General features: G+C 42.0%; 1 protein-coding gene and 1 long non-coding RNA gene across 3 annotated transcripts in view; both read right to left on the minus strand.

Annotated features, from left to right (window-relative positions):
* The window catches only part of LOC114068966, a 15,805-nt gene extending 3,938 nt beyond the window's left edge, over positions 1 to 11,867 (minus strand). The window contains exons 1-3 of one of the 2 annotated variants that reach the window (XR_003573694.1): positions 11,629 to 11,867; positions 11,208 to 11,286; positions 3,011 to 3,065 (exon numbers count right to left, since the gene is read on the minus strand). This is a non-coding gene — a long non-coding RNA (uncharacterized LOC114068966). Of the gene's footprint in view, positions 1 to 3,010; positions 3,066 to 11,207; positions 11,366 to 11,628 lie in introns of those variants that run through there. The other variant, XR_003573693.1, reaches the window with a different exon arrangement.
* A 2,838-nt stretch (positions 11,868 to 14,705) lies between these two features.
* Positions 14,706 to 20,598, minus strand: part of TULP3 (tubby like protein 3) — a 31,308-nt gene continuing 25,415 nt past the window's right edge. The window contains exons 9-11 of the mRNA XM_027905447.1: positions 19,679 to 19,777; positions 17,437 to 17,608; positions 14,706 to 16,874 (exon numbers count right to left, since the gene is read on the minus strand). Of these exons, the coding sequence (XP_027761248.1) occupies positions 16,741 to 16,874; positions 17,437 to 17,608; positions 19,679 to 19,777 (405 nt within the window). The 3' untranslated portion in view covers positions 14,706 to 16,740. The remainder of the gene's footprint in view (positions 16,875 to 17,436; positions 17,609 to 19,678; positions 19,778 to 20,598) is intronic.

Genomic DNA, 20,598 nt, shown 5'->3' on the forward strand with positions numbered 1-20,598 from the left:
CAAGCCAAATCCCCTAGCAATACATACAAGCAGACAAAGTCATCTAGGGAATGAAGGACTATCACGACCATAAAAAGCACCAACTTTGAATCCAGTTATTTTCATCTTCTTAACGTCCATGCTGACACAGATGAATACCTAGCAGATGATTTCATCATGGCACACTCCTAGGTTGAAACTAAGTAAATATATCTGAAGCACAACTCTCCTCCTCCCGCATTCACACCCTAGGAGTCGTTGCCTGATCATTTCATGTTTTACAGGGCTCTGCATCTGCCCTAGCACTAAGTGCTTTTGGTGGCAAAGGAATCTCTGAGTCCTTTCCATTAATCCAGAATAACTGGAGGAGAAAACACACTCTATTCAGTTTAATGTCAGCTCTCCAAACATGAAAGAAAAGTTGCACCAACTTGAGCAGATGTCATTTTTACATGCAAGAGACTGAATATGTGGGCTTTCTCTCATATTGGTGTAAATCAAGAGAGATATGGAACATAATAGCAGTGACAAAAGAAATTACATAAATCTTGAAGTGACTAGATTTTTTTTTTTTTTTTTGCTTCTTACTTTTTGTGCCTCGACCAGCAATGCTAGTCCTGTCCCGAGCTACAGCTAGGTCAGTAGGAACTGAAATGTGCTATTGTGGGCAATCCCAACTTTTCTACATCTTGAGGCCTGATTCTGCTTTCCCTTCTTGGTACAAAAGCTATTTGTGAGGGATTATGAGAAAAGTGGAACAGTACAGACTGTGAAATCAAGGATGTTTGGCCATCTCCAGCTGAAGACTCTGTAACCACCCAGACACTAACACAAATTGGACTTCATTTTGATAACTTCTGAAGAAATTCCATAGACTGAAATGGCCATAAAAATCCTTATAATTCTATGCCTCTAGATCGGTAAGATGCCAAGGGCTGAAAGGGCCTGCCAAGTTTTCTTAAATAATGTTGCTTAACTAGCAAGCTCCATGAGCAATTCCAAGCAATACTCTGTGCTCAGAGGCAATAAACAGTAATTCAGGGAATCCTGGTTGGGTGCTGTCTGGGGTCTGTGGCTCTGCTTTGAACACTTCAAGCCTTCTGTTTCCTGCATTGTTGACGCCACTCATTAAAATAAGCAAATCAAACTAAAGAATCTGGGGGCTAAACCCTGTGGTAAATGGTTTTATTATTATGGCAAATTGAAAAACTGGCAGTGGAATCACTTCCCATGGAATGAGTAATCTGGTGAAAAACAGAGAATTTTTCAGAAACATGAGAATGTTGAGTGTCTTATTCGTAACAAAGTTTTGAATAATATTCATTAGTAACTACTTTACCAAAATAGAAATGTTTCAGTTAGCATCCGGTCAACAGTTGCTATATGCATACAACTTGGTTACTCTAATGGTGATTTCTATTACTGAGTGTTCTAATATTGCTTAATATTTCAGTATTTGTATTTTGTTCTTAAAATATGCCTGTGGAAGAGTTTGTAATAATAAAGCTTTCTTCTGACATGGAGGGAATTTAATTTTGAAAGCACTAAACAGACATCCCTGACATGCTCAGACAATTCCTTCCCCATCTGAATTCCCTCAACAGGCACAGTTCTGAAGGTCAGAAGTCAGAGGATGTTGTCCCATTCTCATAATAGCAAGTTTTGCCAGAGGTCATAGGACTTGGTGTTTGTTCTCTTCAGATTCCCTCAGTTAAAACTTATGCCCCATTCCTTGGCTCTTGTACATCTGCAACTGTACCTTACAGTTTTTCTTATTCTGATGCAACTCTTATTTTACTGAGAGATGATGAATAATCTTTTTCTGTGGGGTCAAGTCATGGGTTCTCTCCCAGGATCACAGACACAAATCTCCTCACAGCACATACGTCCTCACCACATTTCCTTCTTAATGTTTCTCTCTGTCAAATTATTGTTTCTTGTTCACTCTTGTTCCCTGTTCTTCTTTCTGCCATGGCCTGTCTCTTAACGAGTCACTCACAAAGGCAGGGTTTTGGGTCTGAGGAAAGCAAAACCGTGGAGAAAGCACAAAAATCTTTCAGCTCCAGCAGCTTTGGTTTAAGTATTCCAATTCTGGTAATTTCAACACTGTCTTTCCTTTCACACTTGGTATCTCATTGAGATTCAGAGATCCTGCAGGGCTAGACAGCTGCCAAGAGCCCTTCAGCAAGGTCTCATTGACAGGGAGCACATCTTTAACAGACTCCAGTCTGACACATCTGCTTTCTAATATTAATCCCTCAGTCATTACTGTTGGTAACAGCTCCCTCTTAAGTGTTTGTGGCAGCTGCTCAATGCAAAATCATACTTTCCTGAGGATCTGAAAAACTGCATCCAGCTGTCTCCAGTTGTTCAGTTTTCTTAGAGCTGCTCTGTTCAAAAAAACTCCCCCTACGCAATGACCATCCCCTTTCTCTGTTGGAATTGATCACAACTCACTAACCAGACAGGTCCCTATTCACTTACCCCTCCAAGGCAGGAACGCTTGCCAGCACAGCCGTGTGGAGTCTGACAGTGCAGTTCCACTCCTGCTCCTGAGCTGGCTGCACTCTGAGAAAGCCACTGTGCTTTGCTGAGAACATCCCATCATCTTCAGTGTCATTCAGCGGAACCGCAAGCTGTGGGGGCAGGGGCTGCTTCCACTTACAGGTATTCCTTGGTGTCATTGTAATGCAAACAAAACCAAATAACTCCCGTATTCACTTGGTAACATGAGCCAAATACTGCTACTACAGAGGATCTGAACTACAACATTTTCCGTTTCTGATCAGCAGTCAAACTGGGAATTTAAAAAAATTAGTTCAGCCAGAACAGATGCTCAAACGATAGTTTACAACAGTAAGAAAACCTGGAAACAGGAACAACCAGTCAATTACTTCTATCCAGAATAGCTAACAAATGAACTTACACAATGTAGTCATGCAAGGAGATTTGGGTTTAGGGAAACAACGACTTGGGATACTAAGAAACCTACTGCACAAGGTACAAGATGGAAGAGAGCATTCCAACTTACCAGAGGAAGAAGGCTGGGAAATTCTATGGGATACTACAATAGTATCTTAGTTCCTCTGAAAGAGAAGAATGAGTGCAATCAGTAGATGAGCAGCTCCAAGATAGTTCAACTCAAAAACTGCAGGAAAAACTTACTAGAAAGGGAAAAGATGGGAAAACAGCTAATCAGTGATAACTCAAGGTCTGTTAAAGCTTGCAGGCATAAGAGGACAAAAATCATGGACGTGTTTACAGAGAAAAATAAAGATGCAGCTGTAGTAAGACCAGTGAGCACTGAACTATATGCTGAAAGTAACAGCATTTTTGCAGCACCAGACAGCAACAAGTTTCTAAGGCCCCTGAGGAGCTGCACTCCCATCATTAAACCAGCCTGGAGCCAGAGACTCTCAGTTTCAGCAGAAGATCCAGGGACAATGCGGATGGGTAGGTGCAGTTCACTGAGACTTTAGAGGGAGCTTCACTCAAGCACTCCATAACAGCTTAGGCAAATGGTGAGCCTGGCTATAATCTCTCTTTTTGCCCAGAACATCCTGCAATCCTGAGCCATGCTGGTGAATAGCCCTATCCACGAAGGACACCAGAGTAATGCTGCATAATCCAATGAATAAAACCAGTTAAGGTAAGTGTTACTTGCTGTAGGTGAAGCAAAAGCTCTTAGCTGACAGCAGTGCCAGACGAAGAAAGAACTGATATTTTCCTCTATGTATTGGGCGAAGTAATATACTCATTACATCTAAAAGCTGCATGGTGAGATTTATGCCTCTGTCTCACCTCTGAATAAGACTGGTTTACAAAGGACCAAGCACTACTAGCCTCAGATCATATCCAGCAGAAGGTTGGGCTCCAGCTGAATGGTTGTCACACTGCCTAACACAAAATCAAGCTTGGTTTGTTTGCTACACCGAAACTGCCTGCAGCAGCTGCTGTTCAAAAGGCACCTGACTTCCCGAGCAAAGCAAAACAGCTCTTAAATTATTGCAGTAGCTAGCTCTGGCTGAAACAGAGAGAGGATGTAGTGTCCAGCTGAGTGATATAAATCAAAGCAAGGAGAGAGCAGAACTTGTATCAGTGCAGCCCTGGATAATGCAGTCAAACAGGATGTGATGAGATAAGGCTGTGTGTGGCCTTGCACACCATCCAATCAGTTACATTTGCGATAAAGGAAACAGAGCACAGAGCCTTGCTGCCCTGAGGAGGGAAGAAAAAAAACCCCAGGAACCAACAACAAAAAACCAAAGGCTGGTTCTGATCCCACTAGTCTAGGGGTGGCCAGCTTAGGGATCAATCCTGAGTGACGGGTAACTGATGCACAGCTCCCAGGCACAGGCCACATCATCAGCCTGCCAGCCTTGGACTGACAAAATGACTACTGCGTGATTAATGTCTCAGCTGGGAGGGAAAAACGAGCCAGCAAGGGCAGCAGAGATTGACACTGCCAGGTTGTCCTGGGATTGAGCCACACAGTGGGCCGGCCCCAGCTCTCAAAGGAACAGTGGAATTCCTGGGGAGTCACTGTTGTCTCCCATGCGGGAACTGTTCCCAGAGCTCCCATTCTCCCTGACTTTCCAAGACATGTGGCATGTGTTTCACAGCTTTCCAAACAGATGAAGGTTGTGGCAGGGTGAAAATGGTTAGTCACCCTTGTGCTGGCAGCAGCGGTGACCAGGAGTCATTCTCCCATCAAGCACAGAGCTGGTTAGAAAGCAAAGACCCAGGAGGAAGTCAGACAGTCATGTCCCTTTTCCATCACAAAATCACTGGTAGTGTTAGTTAATGTGTTAAAATTATAACTGTCCCTTTAAGTACAGACGAGTGTAGATATTGACAGTTTAAAATCACTTAGGTCTTACCAAACCGAGCTAGAAACAGAAATAAACAAAGCTGAGCATTTTCCCAAAGAGTATTATTCACTTAATGATTAGAGGATAGGGAAACTTTAATAGCAACCTAAAACAAACCTTGCTCCTAAACTCATCAAAACTCAGTTGTCCTGCAAATCTCACCATCAGGCTCAAAAGCCCCCATTTTACCTACAGAAAAAAATACAGCACAAAGATTTAAGTGAAGCACCCAACAGCAAAATCAGAGTGGGGTTAAAATGTAGACAAGAACTTCAAGACAAGAAAAGGTTAACTTTAAAAGTAATTTGCAATTGAACATGTTTTAACTTCAGAGGGACTCGTGTTCAACACTGCCTGGAAAAAGAGCATCTTTTGAGTATTTACTGGCAAGTCACACTAAATTGAGAGACTCATAATGCCCATTTTATGATATCTAAATCAAATCCTTATTTCCTAGTCCTGCCTCCTGTTCATGACATCTTTCAACCTCTTGTCTAGGGCTCAAGGGTAGATGCTCCAGAAAAAAAAAAACACAACTGTGACGTACTTGGCTTCCCATGACACCAATGGCAGAATTGCACATGAACTCAAACAGAAGACAGATGTTTGCAAACCTCATCCAAAGCAGTGAAAATGTTTAACTCCAGGACTATAGTCAGTCTCCAAGAAATTAACAGGTGAACCTGAGCTAAGAGACTTACAAGAGAGTAGACAGAGACATTGACCACACAGCCTGTGACTTCCACTTCTGCGATGCTTGTAGATGGTCTGTTTTGTGGGCATGACCTGTCTGGCCAGGGCTAAGCCCTCTACTAAAGCCTCAAGACAAATGCAAGCCACAATCAGGCAGAAAAGATGTATAAAATGGGAGCAATGCTTAGTGCTCCCTGGACTTTTCCTCCTTCAGTCAACCAACTACACATGTGCTTTGGTTTTAGTAGCAGTCAGACATGAGCTTAAAGGAGTTAGAAACTTATGATAACACAACGACTAAGTAAAGAACACACGTGATGAAAGATCTTCATCATATGAAATGAACCCTACTCATGGCTACCAACCAAGCTGCACTTTCTCGGGGTATTCAGACACCACCCCAGCTCACTTTTGGACCACACACTCCATCTAGAACATGCAGCAGGTGAACATTCACAGCTTACAGCAAAAGTTGGTCACTTCTTAAGGCACTGGGGAAAGTCAAACAGATTTGGTTTCCTGTAAGAGTCTGAAATTTCCTAGCAGACAAACACGTGCCAGCCGTTTAAATCAGATTCCAGTTCTCCCATTAGTTTGGTACATGGGACAGTAAAGCTGCCCTCAATTCAGAACTAGTGTAATCTTGAGTTCAGAACTCTTTCCTTTCTCTACATGTGGCATAAACCGGCTGTTATTTCCAACCTGCTGAACACAGAGCGATTTCACAGAAAGCAAATGAAAATAATGAGACTCTGTAATTACAACCCCAACCCTCAAACAGGTATCAGCAAGGAAAAAAAAAATACCCAAACAGAAAAACAGTTAAACTTGTCCTCAGATATTACAGGAAAGCATGAACCTTCTAAATTATCTCTTTGCCCTTCCAGACCCTTCTCGCCAGGAAGGTCAACAGGTTATATACCTTCTGCTGGATTAATCTACAGGAGAACAAGGGCAGCTAGCCAAGCAAAACTAAATTCTTAAAGGGACACAGCCAACAACAGACTCTACTACAGTTTTTAAAGCATGTTCTTGTAAATAAAACCAGTGACCAGAAGCAATGGAAAAAGACACTTCTTCTCTATTTTTCAGTTACCTTACAAGCTGGATAAAAACAGAGATTTACATTGTTTCCCCTGCACAGTTCTGTTCCTCTGACCACACAGACCCTTCACAAACAAATAGGGCAGAGGAAGAAACAGGATTTTATAAATTTATTTTTATAAAAATAATTCAAAGAGCAGTGAGTGTGCTTGGAGATAATCTTCTTATACAAACCTCTCTTTTACACCTCCCTTTTTTTTTCCCTAAGCTGACAAGATTTTCAGACCAAAAGACCAGTCTAAGTGTGGCTAATCTGGTACCAATGAGCTTTATTTTGAGGATCTGCTATGGAGATGTATGATCAGGTAAAATGAACTTAAGACACATCAACAAATCCTCCCTTTCCATTTCAGCACACACACGCTCCATGCTCTCTTGTCATTTCCTGCTTCAGTTAAAGCAGTCCTGGTTATAAAGAGATTAGACTTTACCTGGACATCTGTCATTAATGGTTACCATACCATTGGAAAGTACGCACTTTGAGGACTGCACTGATTTATTTTCTCTTTGGCAATAGCAAAGCAGATGCCTCAAAAGATTGTACCCAGGCTCTGAAAGCCACTGGCTGGCACTCATGTCTTAGAAATACAGCAAAGCAAAACACCTACCCTTTGGCAATCACATTTTAACAAAGGTAAGAACAAGGTAATTATAAATCTACAACAGAACAGAAAAACAGAGCCAGTGACTCAGCCAGTGGCACCAGGAACTGGAAAACCTGCCCCTCCCTAGCAGGAAAATGTCTAATTCATATGGTGTTAAAAACAAAGGGGAGTGACTGCATCATCTCCAGAAAAAGGAGGAGCCGAGGGGCAGGAACAATAAAAACAAAAACCCACCAAACCCTCCCCCACCAAAAAAACCCCCAAAAACCAAGAACCCAAAATACCACCTCCAAACCCTAAAGAACTCTTTCTAATCATGTAGTCTCAGATCTTGTAAAGAGCTCCACGCATGCAAACTCCTGACTTCTTTTACAAGGCTCTACAAAGGGACGCGTTGGGCACTCATTTAACATGGTGGCTGACAGAAGTTGGAGAGAGGAGCATCCTTTACCCTAAATCTTAATAATAAACTTGACTGCTCTTCAAAGGAGGATAGAATTGCGTGAAGGTAGAGAATGGAAAGAATACATTGCATAACACAGTAAGTTTAGACTTACAATATTATTTGTTATTCTTTAAGGAAATCATAGCTAAAATTGGCTTCGGTTGTTCATACTATTAGAAAATTAACAGCTTCAAAAATAAGCATAATGATATATATGCTATATAATGAAGATATGATGTATAATGATACAGAAACAGAATCAACAGGTACAGGGGGCGTGCATCTACTGGGTTGCTGCAGGGATCTTTGCTAGTCCAGTTGCCTTTGACATCTGAATCAAAGATCTAAGACTGAATAAAGGTAATGTTGATGAAACTTGCATGATACAGAATGACATTTACGAACACTGGTGGATAGAAACAACTCAAAGGGAGTTAGCATAAACACAAATGAAAGAAGCATGAGAGAGAAATGAGACTGTGGGAAAAGTTATGCAAAGAAAATGAAGAAACAAGAATGAAAAATACCTCAGAGATAAAATCAAGGAAAAAGCCCTGCCAGAAGCGGGAGCTAAAGACATGCAAGAGTGAGAACGCTGGACAAATGACAGAGTTGTCTGCAAAGCAAAAGCTTCTTCAAAATGACCAATATGACTTTAATCTGCCTGGGCTCAGATATCACTTCAGGCAACAAAGAGAGATGAATCACCTCCAATTCATGGAATATCCTATCTCATTCCGCAGAAGGAACACAGATAAACTGAAGAAAGTGAAAAGAGTATAAAAAATCCACATTAGGACTAGAATAATAGACATTGACAAATATTGAAATTTTAGCCTCAGTAGTAGCTTTAGGAACTTAAAAGATGCAAATGCAGAGATAGAGAATAAACAATCATTTCAGAGAAACAGCAAGGCAAAAACTGTTCCAACAGAGTAACAAAAACTTTCCTGATGTTAAAGTACACTGGGTGATGAAAAGGTTGCCCAAGAAAATTTTTACGTAGTGTTTGAGGGGATGGGAACCAAACCGAACAAATGAACAAAAGACAAACCCGAGCTAAAGCGAAAGTATAATAAATCTTTAAAGAAAGGTAACACCGAATTTTCACTTTCTTAAGATACAGTTGTGGTCAGAAATTCATTTCACTATCACAGGAACTACTGTAGACGTAGTCCAAGGAACTACTTAAGGTGAGGAAAAATGGCAACGTTGCTAAGAAAATACCCCCAGTTCTTCCCCGACTGCTCACCCTCCAGTCACTGCACCCCCTCCTCCAGACACTCCAGCACGTGGCCGTGCGATTAACTTGACTGGCGAACAGATGTGGCTGGAAACTCACTTGCTGAGAGCGTTACTTTTCATCTGGATCGGCCCCCTGACCCGAGCCAGTGAACAGCAGTGCCAGTGTCCCTGCCAGCAACAAAGCACAGAGGTGTGACAAGTAAGGAAATGGACTGTTTGAGGCTGTGTGGACAGGTTCTCTCCACAGCAGTGCCAGCCCCAAGTCTTTGTGGACCCACCCCTCGGGTTATGCTGGGACAAAACCAAGAGCTGAGAGGTACAATCAGAAAAGGGCACATAATACTAAGGAAGGAAAGCTGTGAATGAGCGTAATGTCACTCCAAACAGAGATGAAAGTAGCATCTCTTAGAGACAGTTCTTTTCAGCAGCCCTCTCAAAACTCTACTAACTGTATTCGAATTCTATGAAACAAATACCTGAGTAAGAAAGCCAACAGCAACTGTGATTTTATGTAAGCCACAAGCAAGATTGGGTGCCATAGAGCTCTTTTTTTCCTCTTTAAAATTTGGCGATATTATTTTCATACAATATTTCCACAAGTGTTCTGTAAAACACCAACATTAAAAACTTGGTACAATAATAACCTAGAACATTTCAAAGCCATTGGTAGAACTAATTTAAAAATCCCAAAGATGTACTAGGAACGGAGACACTGGAGAAATTCCTAGCACCCATTCTCATACACACTTATTTGCTTCGAAGATCACCTCCAAGAAGATACAAACAATAAGCTGATAGTCCAGTTTAGGGACTGATAGACTTTGTTTCATGCTTGAGTTTGAGGGAGCAATCCACAGATGGATTTAGTAAAAACCCAGAAGGTGACTGCACCTACTGACTGGTTGACCTTCACTTTGCCAATCCAAGCTCCAGAGAAAACTGGAGTCCCTCACCATTCAGCAGCCCCAATAAAGAAGTCCCCCTGTATTCACTACAGGACGATCCACGCTTTTCAGAGGTGAGAAAGAAACCTATCAAAACCAAAATGCTTTAACTGCACAGGTGATAACACAGCAACCCAGCCCTACCACTTACTATATATCCATTCTGCTTTCCCCCTCGTTCTGTTCCTCTCGCTCCTCCCCGTTACTCTCTGCCCCGTCCTACTGCCCACTTCCTTCTGCAGGAGAACAATAAAACCTCTTACATCTACACAGACAGATGGACAGACAGGTGAACGAATGCTCCGCTCACTTTGCACACAGACAATGCAATAAGGTCTTGGGGAAACCGATCTGTTCGCAGTAATAGGAAAAGGGAAAAAAAAAAAACCACACCAACCCCTAAATCTCCTTCTCTCCCACCCCGCCGCCCGCGTTTGAAAAGGCATTTTTGCTGTTTAATTGTAGCAGAGCCACAGAACTCAACTTTTAAGGCTAGAAAGCAACATGAGTGTAAATTCAGGTTAAACAAAGACAAAATTGGTAATTAGTTGTGGTTAGTTCTGGGTTTTTGTTTGTTTGGGGTATTTTTTAACTTACATATGACCATTCACTTTAAAACACTTCATAGAAGTCCTTAAGCACGTTGAGTTACATTCTTCTGCAAAAAAGCCCCATCTTTATCATCCCATGCAAGAGATTGTTTAAACTGAATTATCTACATAAGATAAGAGATTCCTTGGGAAAGCTTATTGTTTGTTTTTTTATATCTGTTTGTTTGTTGTTTTTAATCCTTTCCGACGGCATGCCACTAAAACTGAACCCTAAAGTTCAGAAAAACTGAACTGGGAAAAACATTATTCCCTCATCTTTTGGTAAATACTCTGCAACAACCCACACGCCTTCTCATAGATAGGCTTCCTTAGGAAATTTTGGTTTGTTTTTCTAAAAAACATCTTCCAAAATTTACATTAACATTGATTTCAGAAAGTACTGCTTCTCCTCTCCACTCTCCCCAGGCACATCTCTACGAACGGTACAGCAACCTTGTTTGTTTGGTTTTTTTTTTTTTCACATTAGCGCTGTAGTTTTCAGCCGATGAGACAAGAGACCGAGCTCCCGAAGTGCCAGCGCCAGCAGCCCCTTCCTGACGGGAGAAGCCGCCGGAGCCTCCATTGAGGATGTTCCCATCGCTTCCTTTGTACGCCTGTGCCTCCTCTGTCGCACATAACCGGGTCTGAACCCTCCCTTCCAGCCCATCTCCCGCAGGCACCCGTGCCCCTTCGCCCCGCGCGAAAGAGATCGTGAAACAGCGTGTCCTGACCTGAGCGAGGCAAGAGCGGCTGCAGTTCCGTAGGGGCAGCGGGGACCGGCTTCAAATCCTCCTTCAGCTCCAGGACTTTCTGCCAAAAGAGCACTAAGTGCTGTTACTGCGCGCCTGCCCCTCGCTCCCGCCCGATCCCCACCCCCGAGCCCGCAGGGGTGGGAGCGGGGGCTGGGACAGGGGGAGCGGGCGGGTCAGCCTCCCGCTCAGCATCGCCGCCGCTAAGTCCGAGAGAAAGAAAAAAAAGTTGGCGAGGAGCGGCTCCGGGGTGGGCCCTCGGGGCTCCCCTTTCCTCAGTCCCGCGGCGGCGGGGAGACGCGAACAATGCCAGGCCGGGCGGGCGGCCGGGAGTGGATGGGATGGGAGCGGAGCAGGGGGGCGGCCGGGCCGGCGGGAGCGCAGGCACAAAGCGCACACTCACCTGAGGAGCGCGGAGCGGCCGGCGGAGTGGCGAGCGGGGCGGGGGGCCGGCCGGGCAGGAGTTTGGGAGGAAAAGGGAGGGATTTTATTTCCCCTGGAGTTTGAAAGGAGGAAGTGAGGAATGCTAGGAATGAGAGTTGGTATGAAATGAACGCGGCCGAGGGAGGGAGGGGACTGCCTGCTAGCGCAAAGGCTGGGACGGGGCTGGGAGGGGACTGCCGGGGGGCGGGGGGCAGCGGGAGAAGGGCCGAGGCGGAGTTGGGAACAAAACCCAGCGGGGCCGGGCGGTCCCCGGCCGGGGGCCGTGTGTGACCGGGGCGGAGGGAACGCGGGCAATGGCCGGAAGAGGGGCCCGCGGGGGCGGGGGAAGGAAACTCCGGGAGCGGGGGAAGGGGGCGGCTCGGGAGCGCTGGGAGCGGGCGGGACGCGGCCGCCGCCGCCTCCTCCAGGGATCGAAAGCGGGCGCGGTGCTCGGCCGCGGGAAAAGTTGGAGTCTGCGGCCGCGAAGGGCCGACCTCAGCCGGGGGACGATCCCCGGGAACTCCACCGCTCGCCTGGTGCTTTCCTAGGGGCGGGACTCCGGCGATGGGCCGAGCGCCCGGCGAGGGGACTCCGGTGCCGGGGACACCTCCGGCCGCCTCGGCAGGACACGGCTTCCCTGCGTAATCCCTGCGAGCCGGACCCGGCCCGCCGGCAGCTCTGCTTCCAAACCCCTTAAGAGATGTGCCGTGATTTTCACCCAGCATAGCTGAGCCCCTGCGAAACAAACAACTCAACCCCAGCAGGGCAGAGCGGTTGTCCCGGGAGCATCCCAGGCGGCAAACTACTCACCTAACAGCAGTGCGATGTCCTGTGTGGGTTTTCTCAGCCTCACGTCGAAGCTGCTCTTCTGTCCGTTCATAAAGGAGTGCCGCCGCGCTGCGCTAGGAAATGCTGATACCAGGCTGAGAGCCACGTTCCCCAGAACAAAAGTATTTATATTTAGTAAATATAATTACATCCTAGCAGCAGCTCTGGGAACGCAGCTACATCAGCAAAATAAACTTTTCCACGCTCTAGCAGGTAACTTTTTCGCAGATGCCTGGTGTGCATATAACTACCTGCAAAGAGTTAGGTTTCTTTAAAACTTCAGTATATTGCAGAAATGGATTACGAGAAAATCTCAATTTTTGGGAAGAACCCAAGGCTAAAAAAGTTCGTAACTCTTTCAAGTTGCAGAGAAAAGACTGAAAACAGGTCCTAAATGTGGCCTAAGGCCTCAGAAACCAAGCGACAAACCTCATCAGCTTCATAAAAATAAGGTTTTCTGATACAACTGTAGGAATTGAGAGTACATAGAATATAAATAAGATGATAATACAAAATTCAATTAAATTATTTTGAGAGGGGTTGCTTTCTTATATAAAGCCCTGTAATGGTTTAATCTAGCCACTACTTCTACTAAGGCCTTTTTAAAAAAAATGCATTTTAATAAAAAACTTATTTTTGAAAGGTAGTTCACTTCTCATCACATATATTCACTGTGAACTCTAGGCTAGGTCTCATAATTATGTGACTAACGTATTGTTTTGCTCCCATTTCCTTGCCAAATCAACACAGCTCAAAGAGAAGGAATTGAAACCTATTCCTTCCTGTGAATCATCACACAGATTGTTTGCAGGACTCCAGTCAATTGCAGATGGAAACTCACTCAGGAGAATGCGAGTTTTTTAGTGGTGTTTTTTTTTTTTTTCCTTTACTAGAGGTAATGTGGAAGCAAACTATTCCACTTAGAACAGAAAGCAGGGAGTTGGGCAAATTTAACAAACTTAATTACCCAAACCTATCTGTATTCTATCAGAATAATTTTGTTATGCAGTTTATAAAATAAAGCCTTTTTTTCCCCACAGTAAATTAGTATTGCTTTCCCTTTAGTAAAGGGCTCAATTAAATTAAACATTAAAAAAAAAAAAAAATCAATCCTTTGCTTTCTTCACGATTTTCAGCTGTTTTGTTACAGACAGTGCAATAGTTTGCCTTCTTTGGAAATGTTAATTCAATCAATGTAAATGATCACAAATTCCAGCCTCTGGAATACATCCACCTATTCATGTAGTCTCTAAATTGAACTTTAAATTACCAGAGCAGGTTATGGTTACCATAGCCTTTACCTTAATGAATTCCAGTGAAATTAGTTTGCTTCTTTTTTTTCCTCCCATTTTGGGACAAAAGAAGTGAATTCCAGCTTCCAGTGAGAAAATAGTAAGTCCATATAGAACACATTAAGGAATGGAATGAGAAGACAGAAACTCTATAGACTGTACAGTTCAAGAGATACAAGAGGGGTACAGGGTCTCTGCCTTCTTTCCTGGCAGGGCTTTCAGCCCCAGGATAACTTAAAGGTCTTTCTTAGTTCTGAACTAGTTCCAAACTGCAGTTATGTACAACAATTTGACACTGTAGCAGAGAAGATGAGATTCCTGACTCTGCCAAAAGAATCTGTCCATAGGTCCATTTCACAAGACTACACACAAACTGAGGTTTGTGTGTATCTCAGTGGATATCTCAGTGGAAATCGGAAAAAATAACCACTTTGACTTGATGTTCCTCCTTCCCTTGTATTTCTTCAGTTCTTGTTTAAAAAAAAAAATCTTATTGTACTTCAAAGCTTGAATGGGTTCAGATGGAAGGTAGGAAAATGCATCTCAAACGCTTTAACTGGACACTGGGAAAAACATTAAAAACATGGGACAGGGAAGTGGAACTTGCTTAGAGAGAGAATCAAATGGAAACCAAGAACGTTAAGGGAAGACCTGGTAATAGGGAGAGGGGGCAGGGAAGGAAGTATTAGAGAGACTAATCTTACATTTATTCTCAGACTTCTAAGTGTATGGAAGAAAAACCAAACAACACAGAGAACTGAAAAAGGACAAGAGAGTAAGAAGAGAGATGAGATTCAAGAAGATGGAAAGAAATCGAGGTAGTATCTCATACAGAAGGAACAAAGAACACCCACAAGTGACAGCAAAATCCTAAATAAAATAAGATAAATTTAAAAAAACCACCCCAAACCCCAAACAACTCATTTAGAATTAAGGATTTTTCAATATATAAATTAGTTTATTTTCATTTAGATATAAAAGTTATAAATACAATTAATGTAAAACGGTATCTGATAAAGAGCACTGAATCAGTTCATCTGTCTGTATAATTTGACTGAGAGGCCCTGACAGGATCATTGATGTCAACAAAAAGCTTGAAGAGCCACTTCTGACAGGCCTAATTGAGTAAAGGGATGTTACTGTGGCCTTCTGAGCACACAGAAAATCATTTTGAATTGGAAACTAGCATTCTACCTTCAGGTCATCCCAAAATAACATAAGACAGTTTCTTTCACTCATTCCTAGTCAGAAAAATAATCAGACAGGTACACAAGTGGACATCATATTTCTGGATGGGTAGCAGGAATGAAGAACCATCAGCCAAGACCTCAGAAGAACATAGCTGGAAAGCATTGCCAGGTCTGGTCCCTAACCTGATGAGCAGGAAGTACACAAAGGCACAAAAGAGATCCATCAGGATTCAAGTTCTCTTCACTGACTGCTTTTCTGATAAGATCATCTCAAGACAATGGCTCACAGCTAATGCAGAATGGTCATCTGAGAGATACCAGAGATGGACTTCTCAGCATCGATCCATATTTTACAGTTGAATACAGAGTTAACACACGATTACCATAATTATTTTTTCTGGCAATAGCAGAAAACGTCTCCACAAAATTTTGTTAATTTGAAAGAGCAAGTGATCTTCACCACTGCAAAGACTCCAGAGACCGAAAACAATCTATCCGATCTTTGCAGCTTAAAACAGAGTTAGTCTGCTGACAAGAACAATACCCAAGGCTGAAGCACAACTAATTCTTGTCTCAATAGAAGGACAGTCTTTTCCAGGACCATCATGAATATGTGTAATGGCCATGAAACAGGCAAGATAGGATTGTTCCAAGATGGGATTGCTGCAAGATTGTTCTGTGCTTCAGTAGACAGTAGGTGTGTACACTACAAGGCCTCCATGTCACACCGTGCAGCAATCCACTCTGATGAGTTAAGGTCATATGAATCAAGAAGTGTTCCATGCTGTGACCTACAGACTCCATATTGTACATCCAGTATTAAAAATGGAACACTCGAAGGACACATTGCAAAGTCTCATGATACAATTGCTTTAAACTTACTGATACCTTTAAAAATACCTGTAATCTCTTTTTGATGTAACTCCTTCCTATAGTCAGGTTAAAACTATTTATATAAAATCTACTTTAATGTGTCATGACTTGAGATAATCTCACATTAAAAAAATTAAATTGGTCACAAACCTATTCCTAGAAATGTAGCAAATCTTATGAACAATGGACAATTCAATCACAACACTGCTTTTCAGGAACAGTACTGTATTTTGTTACAATATTACCTTCTGTCAAATTCAGTCAGACTCTGTCATCTATTCAGTCTCATTTTAACAGAAGCAGCAATGAATACAATATCACTATGTGAAAAGGCAGTGTTTGAGATTTGACTGTACTTTATTTGGTAAAAAGACTGTCAAGGGATAGAGAACAATTAGAATACTGAAAGGGAAATGGATTATCAGCCTTAACATAGAATCATCTCACAAACTAAAAGTGTTGTATTAGAGCCAATGTCTTATTCCAGCTGTTCTCTCTTTTTCTGAATTCATCCGATCAGAAACTCATGAGTAGCATCATCTTCCAGGCTTTAAGGAAGTTTCAAGGTATAGGAACACTTAGCCATTATTTTTCTATCCTAGATGCAAGGAGTTCCAATTAGTGGGCTCAGCTGTCATGCAGCATCTGTAAACAAAGATTCTGAAAGCAGAATCAACCAATGACAAAATCATCACCTATATTTCTTGTTCTTCCACAATGCATACAGAGGCTGCTCCCGAGACGGTCTACTGCCAACACTCACAATGCTCTGAGGGCCGGAATGTGCTTTCTAATAAGCCTGTAGAAATCTGTCCTCCATTTCCCTTCCAATATGCTCCTCATTACTACACCTGGAACTCCTACAAGATGCAGGCATGGGAATGAGTTCCATGTTTCAAGTCTGTTTTGTCATTCACAGACCAATTTACTGTCAAAGCTGGAGAGTCCAATAGCAAAGGCCTGAAGAGCACAGAGGGGATAATTATAGTCCAGAGTGAACACATCTTCTGCTACACGACCAAACTGCATCACAATGTAGTCAGCTGGGGAGAAAAGAAAGATTCAGAAATTAACTACTTCACAGTGAAGTAAAAAGAAAAAAAAAAAACCACACCAAAAAGCCACAAACAACCCAAAAAACCCACACAAACCAAAAAACCCAACCACAAACAAAAATCTGCTCATCTGGCAGTCCCAAATATATGTGGTAGGTGTTTCCACCTTTTCCCACCAGAGTGGCCTAAAAATCTGTTCTCTAGAGTTAGTGTGCTGTTCTACAGATTACTTTTCTTCTAAGATCCAAAGCTCAAACCACTCTTTTGCTAGGTTGAAAGTGCTGTATTAATCCTTTTCCTTCCCTTCATGAAGTTTGCATTTGCCAGCTCTTCTCCTGCAGCAACAGAGAGCAGTGTCTACACCCATCCTGGAAAAAAGGAGGTCTTACATAATTTTCTCAACAGCTCGGAAGTCCCCAGTAATCCTGAGCTAAATTCCTCCACCCAGTTTCCCTTCTCCAAGAAGTGTGTCCTATTCCTCCCAACCCTCATGAAATGAATTGGATTCTCCCTGTTCAGATAAGTCCCACACACTCTCCATCAGACTTACGGTCATTGTCATGCACAATCTGAAAGTTCTTCACTGAGGCCTGAGTGACTCTCCCATGGAAGTTTAAAACATAGGACTGAGTATCATCATTCCAGACTGGAGCCTTGTTGTGCAACTCAATGAGGTTCTCCAAATTTTTGTTTTGCCACTTTGACAGCAGACCCTCGTGTTCCTGTTCAGAAGAAAGAAATATATTTATCAGATTTGGAATTGCTCTGCTTTTGAGTATTGCCTCTTGTGTATGCTCTGTCACTTGAAGGCCATTCCCTGTTTAATGAAACACAATGACAGCACTTAAACTCAGTCCTACTGAATTTTCCTGCAAGAACCAGGAACACACTTTCAGAGATTGCCAGTCCAAGCATTTTTTTTCCATTCAATAGGCTATCACAGTATTTCCATTCAAAAAAAGTAAAAAGAATGAGAGAGAAGGAAGTGTGTGTACAGCAAAGGGAGCAATTCACAGGCCAGAGATGATTGCCATCCTGCTGACAGGAATCCCTTCTGAGTCTCATAAGCTTTCTCTGATCCTGTTGCATCCATTTCTAACATTCTGAACTTTAAAATAAAATAATCTACAACTAACTGCACAGTGCCAGGCCCTGGGGTGATTCAGTACAAAGTCCAAAGGCTGCAGCAGGCTCTGAGGTTAAATCTCATCCTGTTGGATCTAACAAGTGATGCACAGTATGAAAAATTGAGATAAATAAAACAAAAGATACAAAAAAAGTAAACCAGTGCATTAAATTTGACAAACAATGAATTACAAGAAGGTTCAAGTTGGAGTGAAACATGACATACAATTTTCAAAGTTCTGCAATTCAAACTGAAAAAATATATACCAAGAAAAAAAAAAATCCAAGCTGAAGTTTCTAACAGGAAAAAGTGCTCAGAAAACAACCTGTTTAGGTCTGACTGATAGGGCTAGTAGTAGTACTGTATACAGATTTGATAATGGATTTTTAAGGATAATCTAAACGAAACTTTCTGTTTGGTTTAGTTACTTTCTATCTTTGAATTTATCTTTATTTACTGTTTAAAGATGCAAAAATGACTGAGTACTGGCATCAACACAGTGCACTGAGGCATAATTTTTCCTCCTTTGAAGTGGAGGCAGTATATCTTAGTGGCATCACATTACAGAAAAGGAAGGATAAAAACAGAGTCAAACCTCTACACTGAAAGCTTTGCCAACTTTCCAGAAGAGCTCTGTGTTTCAGCCTTGTCCACTGTTAGCATCCTTGTCTGATAGCAAAATAGTTGGGAAAAGAGGGGAGAAAAATAAAGGCAGGGCGATGGAATCATTACTGTACTGATGGGGGAGATGACAATACCAATTGAAAGGCAGTGAATAAATATCCATAAACAGATGCAATTTTCCTGCCCATTTGCAAAATTAAATCTCTTTTCCAGGCTCTCATGAGTGTGAATTTCTATTCTTGAAGTTTTTTTTCTCTCTGACACCAAGAAATTCATTCTTCTTCTACTCATTTCTACTCACAGTATGGTTGCAAAAAAAAAATTTTTTTTCTAGTCTAAAATATTGGCCATGTCTTAGTTAGCACCTGCTCTTTCTGCCTTTTGTTCTTCTATCACATCAAGCATGAAACCCACATTAAGGGAACCAAATGTTTTTCATCATATCTTCAAATACAGTTCTGTAAGCTTTTAGCTATAATGTCCTGCACATGTATGAGAAATACCCACTAAATAGTCATAACAAAACTCCATCCTTCTCATCCTTCTTTCTTCTTAAAGAATCCTCCTTTTCTGTTACTCCTACGAAGAAGCTGACAGCATTCTGATCAAAAATATATTTACTTTCTTGCTACTGCACCAGCCTACCACCTTATCTATCCATTACCTATCTGTTGCAATTCATATCCTGGCTGAGAAAGCAAGCTCCTGGGAGAAGCAAGTGTGCCCTGTGTTCATCCAGGTCCCACCACGAGGATGGCTTCTAAGTGCCAGAGCAACAACGTAAAGGCAAGTAAGTAATATTTAGGCTGACCAAAGGACACATAAGGATACAAACACTATTCAGAAGGATACAGATTAGGTAAAAGGCAAGAATGAATCAATCAACACAATTAGGCTACTTTGTATTTACTCTCCATGAGACTTACTAAACCCCAGGGTACTAATAACCTTACTCTAAACCCTGATTATTAGTAACACACCTCTAAAGGGAAATTTTAACCTCTTCCTCCAAGCTGAAATGTGACCAAACTCCATAACTTACATTTCGTGGACGGATTGGAATGCGCTTATGATTCATATTCATTCCTGGAATGATCACAGACATTTTTCTGGGACCCTTGAATCCTAAGATGTTGGTTTCCTGAAAAACAAGGAAAGACGTTATTTTCAGTAAATTATATACTCCATCTTAAAGAAGGAAAGACAGCAAAAGTGAACTTGTGTCCACATTTGTACTAGTTTTTTAGAGTTTTGCTGGCTACAACTGCAGTAGCAGCAGTTGTTTAACTGTGTTTAATCACTGAGAATTGCTTTCTCTCCCATTTAGAGAACACTATTATAAGACATATATGGTATTAACTAATTTAGAATTATCTGTCACCTTACTGAACCATTTACAACAAAATCAGACAAGTGCAATTTCCAGGCATAAGTTTTTGCATGTGAGGCAATAATGCACTGAAATCTTGCTAGTGAACATGCCCTAAGTATGATAAAAGGCAAATATCTTTGACCTAAGTTTATGCTATCTCTATATTACCAATTAGTCTAAAATGTTCCTGAATAATAAACAACATTCTTCTGTGCTGTTCTTTGTGTTTAAGAGAATGCCTACAATTTTGTCTCAAATCATACTGTTTTGTAAATGATTAAGAACAGACCCAGAAAAAGTATTCAGCATCTATCCAAACTTTAACCTTGAGTCAAGCAGATTTTTCCAGAGTACTGCAGGAGACTGCTCCAAGTACAAAAAGCAAAGGAAAAAAAGCCCTGGTATTCTCAAATCATACACTTAATAATGTCAGTCAAAATCCAGTGGTCCATTTAAAGTGTTCAGTAACAATGGCAGTGCTAACCTTTAAAATTCCCAAAGACCAATTAAAAAGTCAGAGTCTTTCAGAAGTACCAAACTAATTGATAGAAGTGATACAGCTTCTTCTAACATGTTAGTGCATTTTGCAG

Source organism: Empidonax traillii, unplaced genomic scaffold, assembly GCF_003031625.1.
Source record: "Empidonax traillii isolate 1590-97213 ecotype Southwest subspecies unplaced genomic scaffold, ASM303162v1 scaffold1156:size184309, whole genome shotgun sequence".
Taxonomy (NCBI): Eukaryota; Metazoa; Chordata; class Aves; order Passeriformes; family Tyrannidae; genus Empidonax; species Empidonax traillii.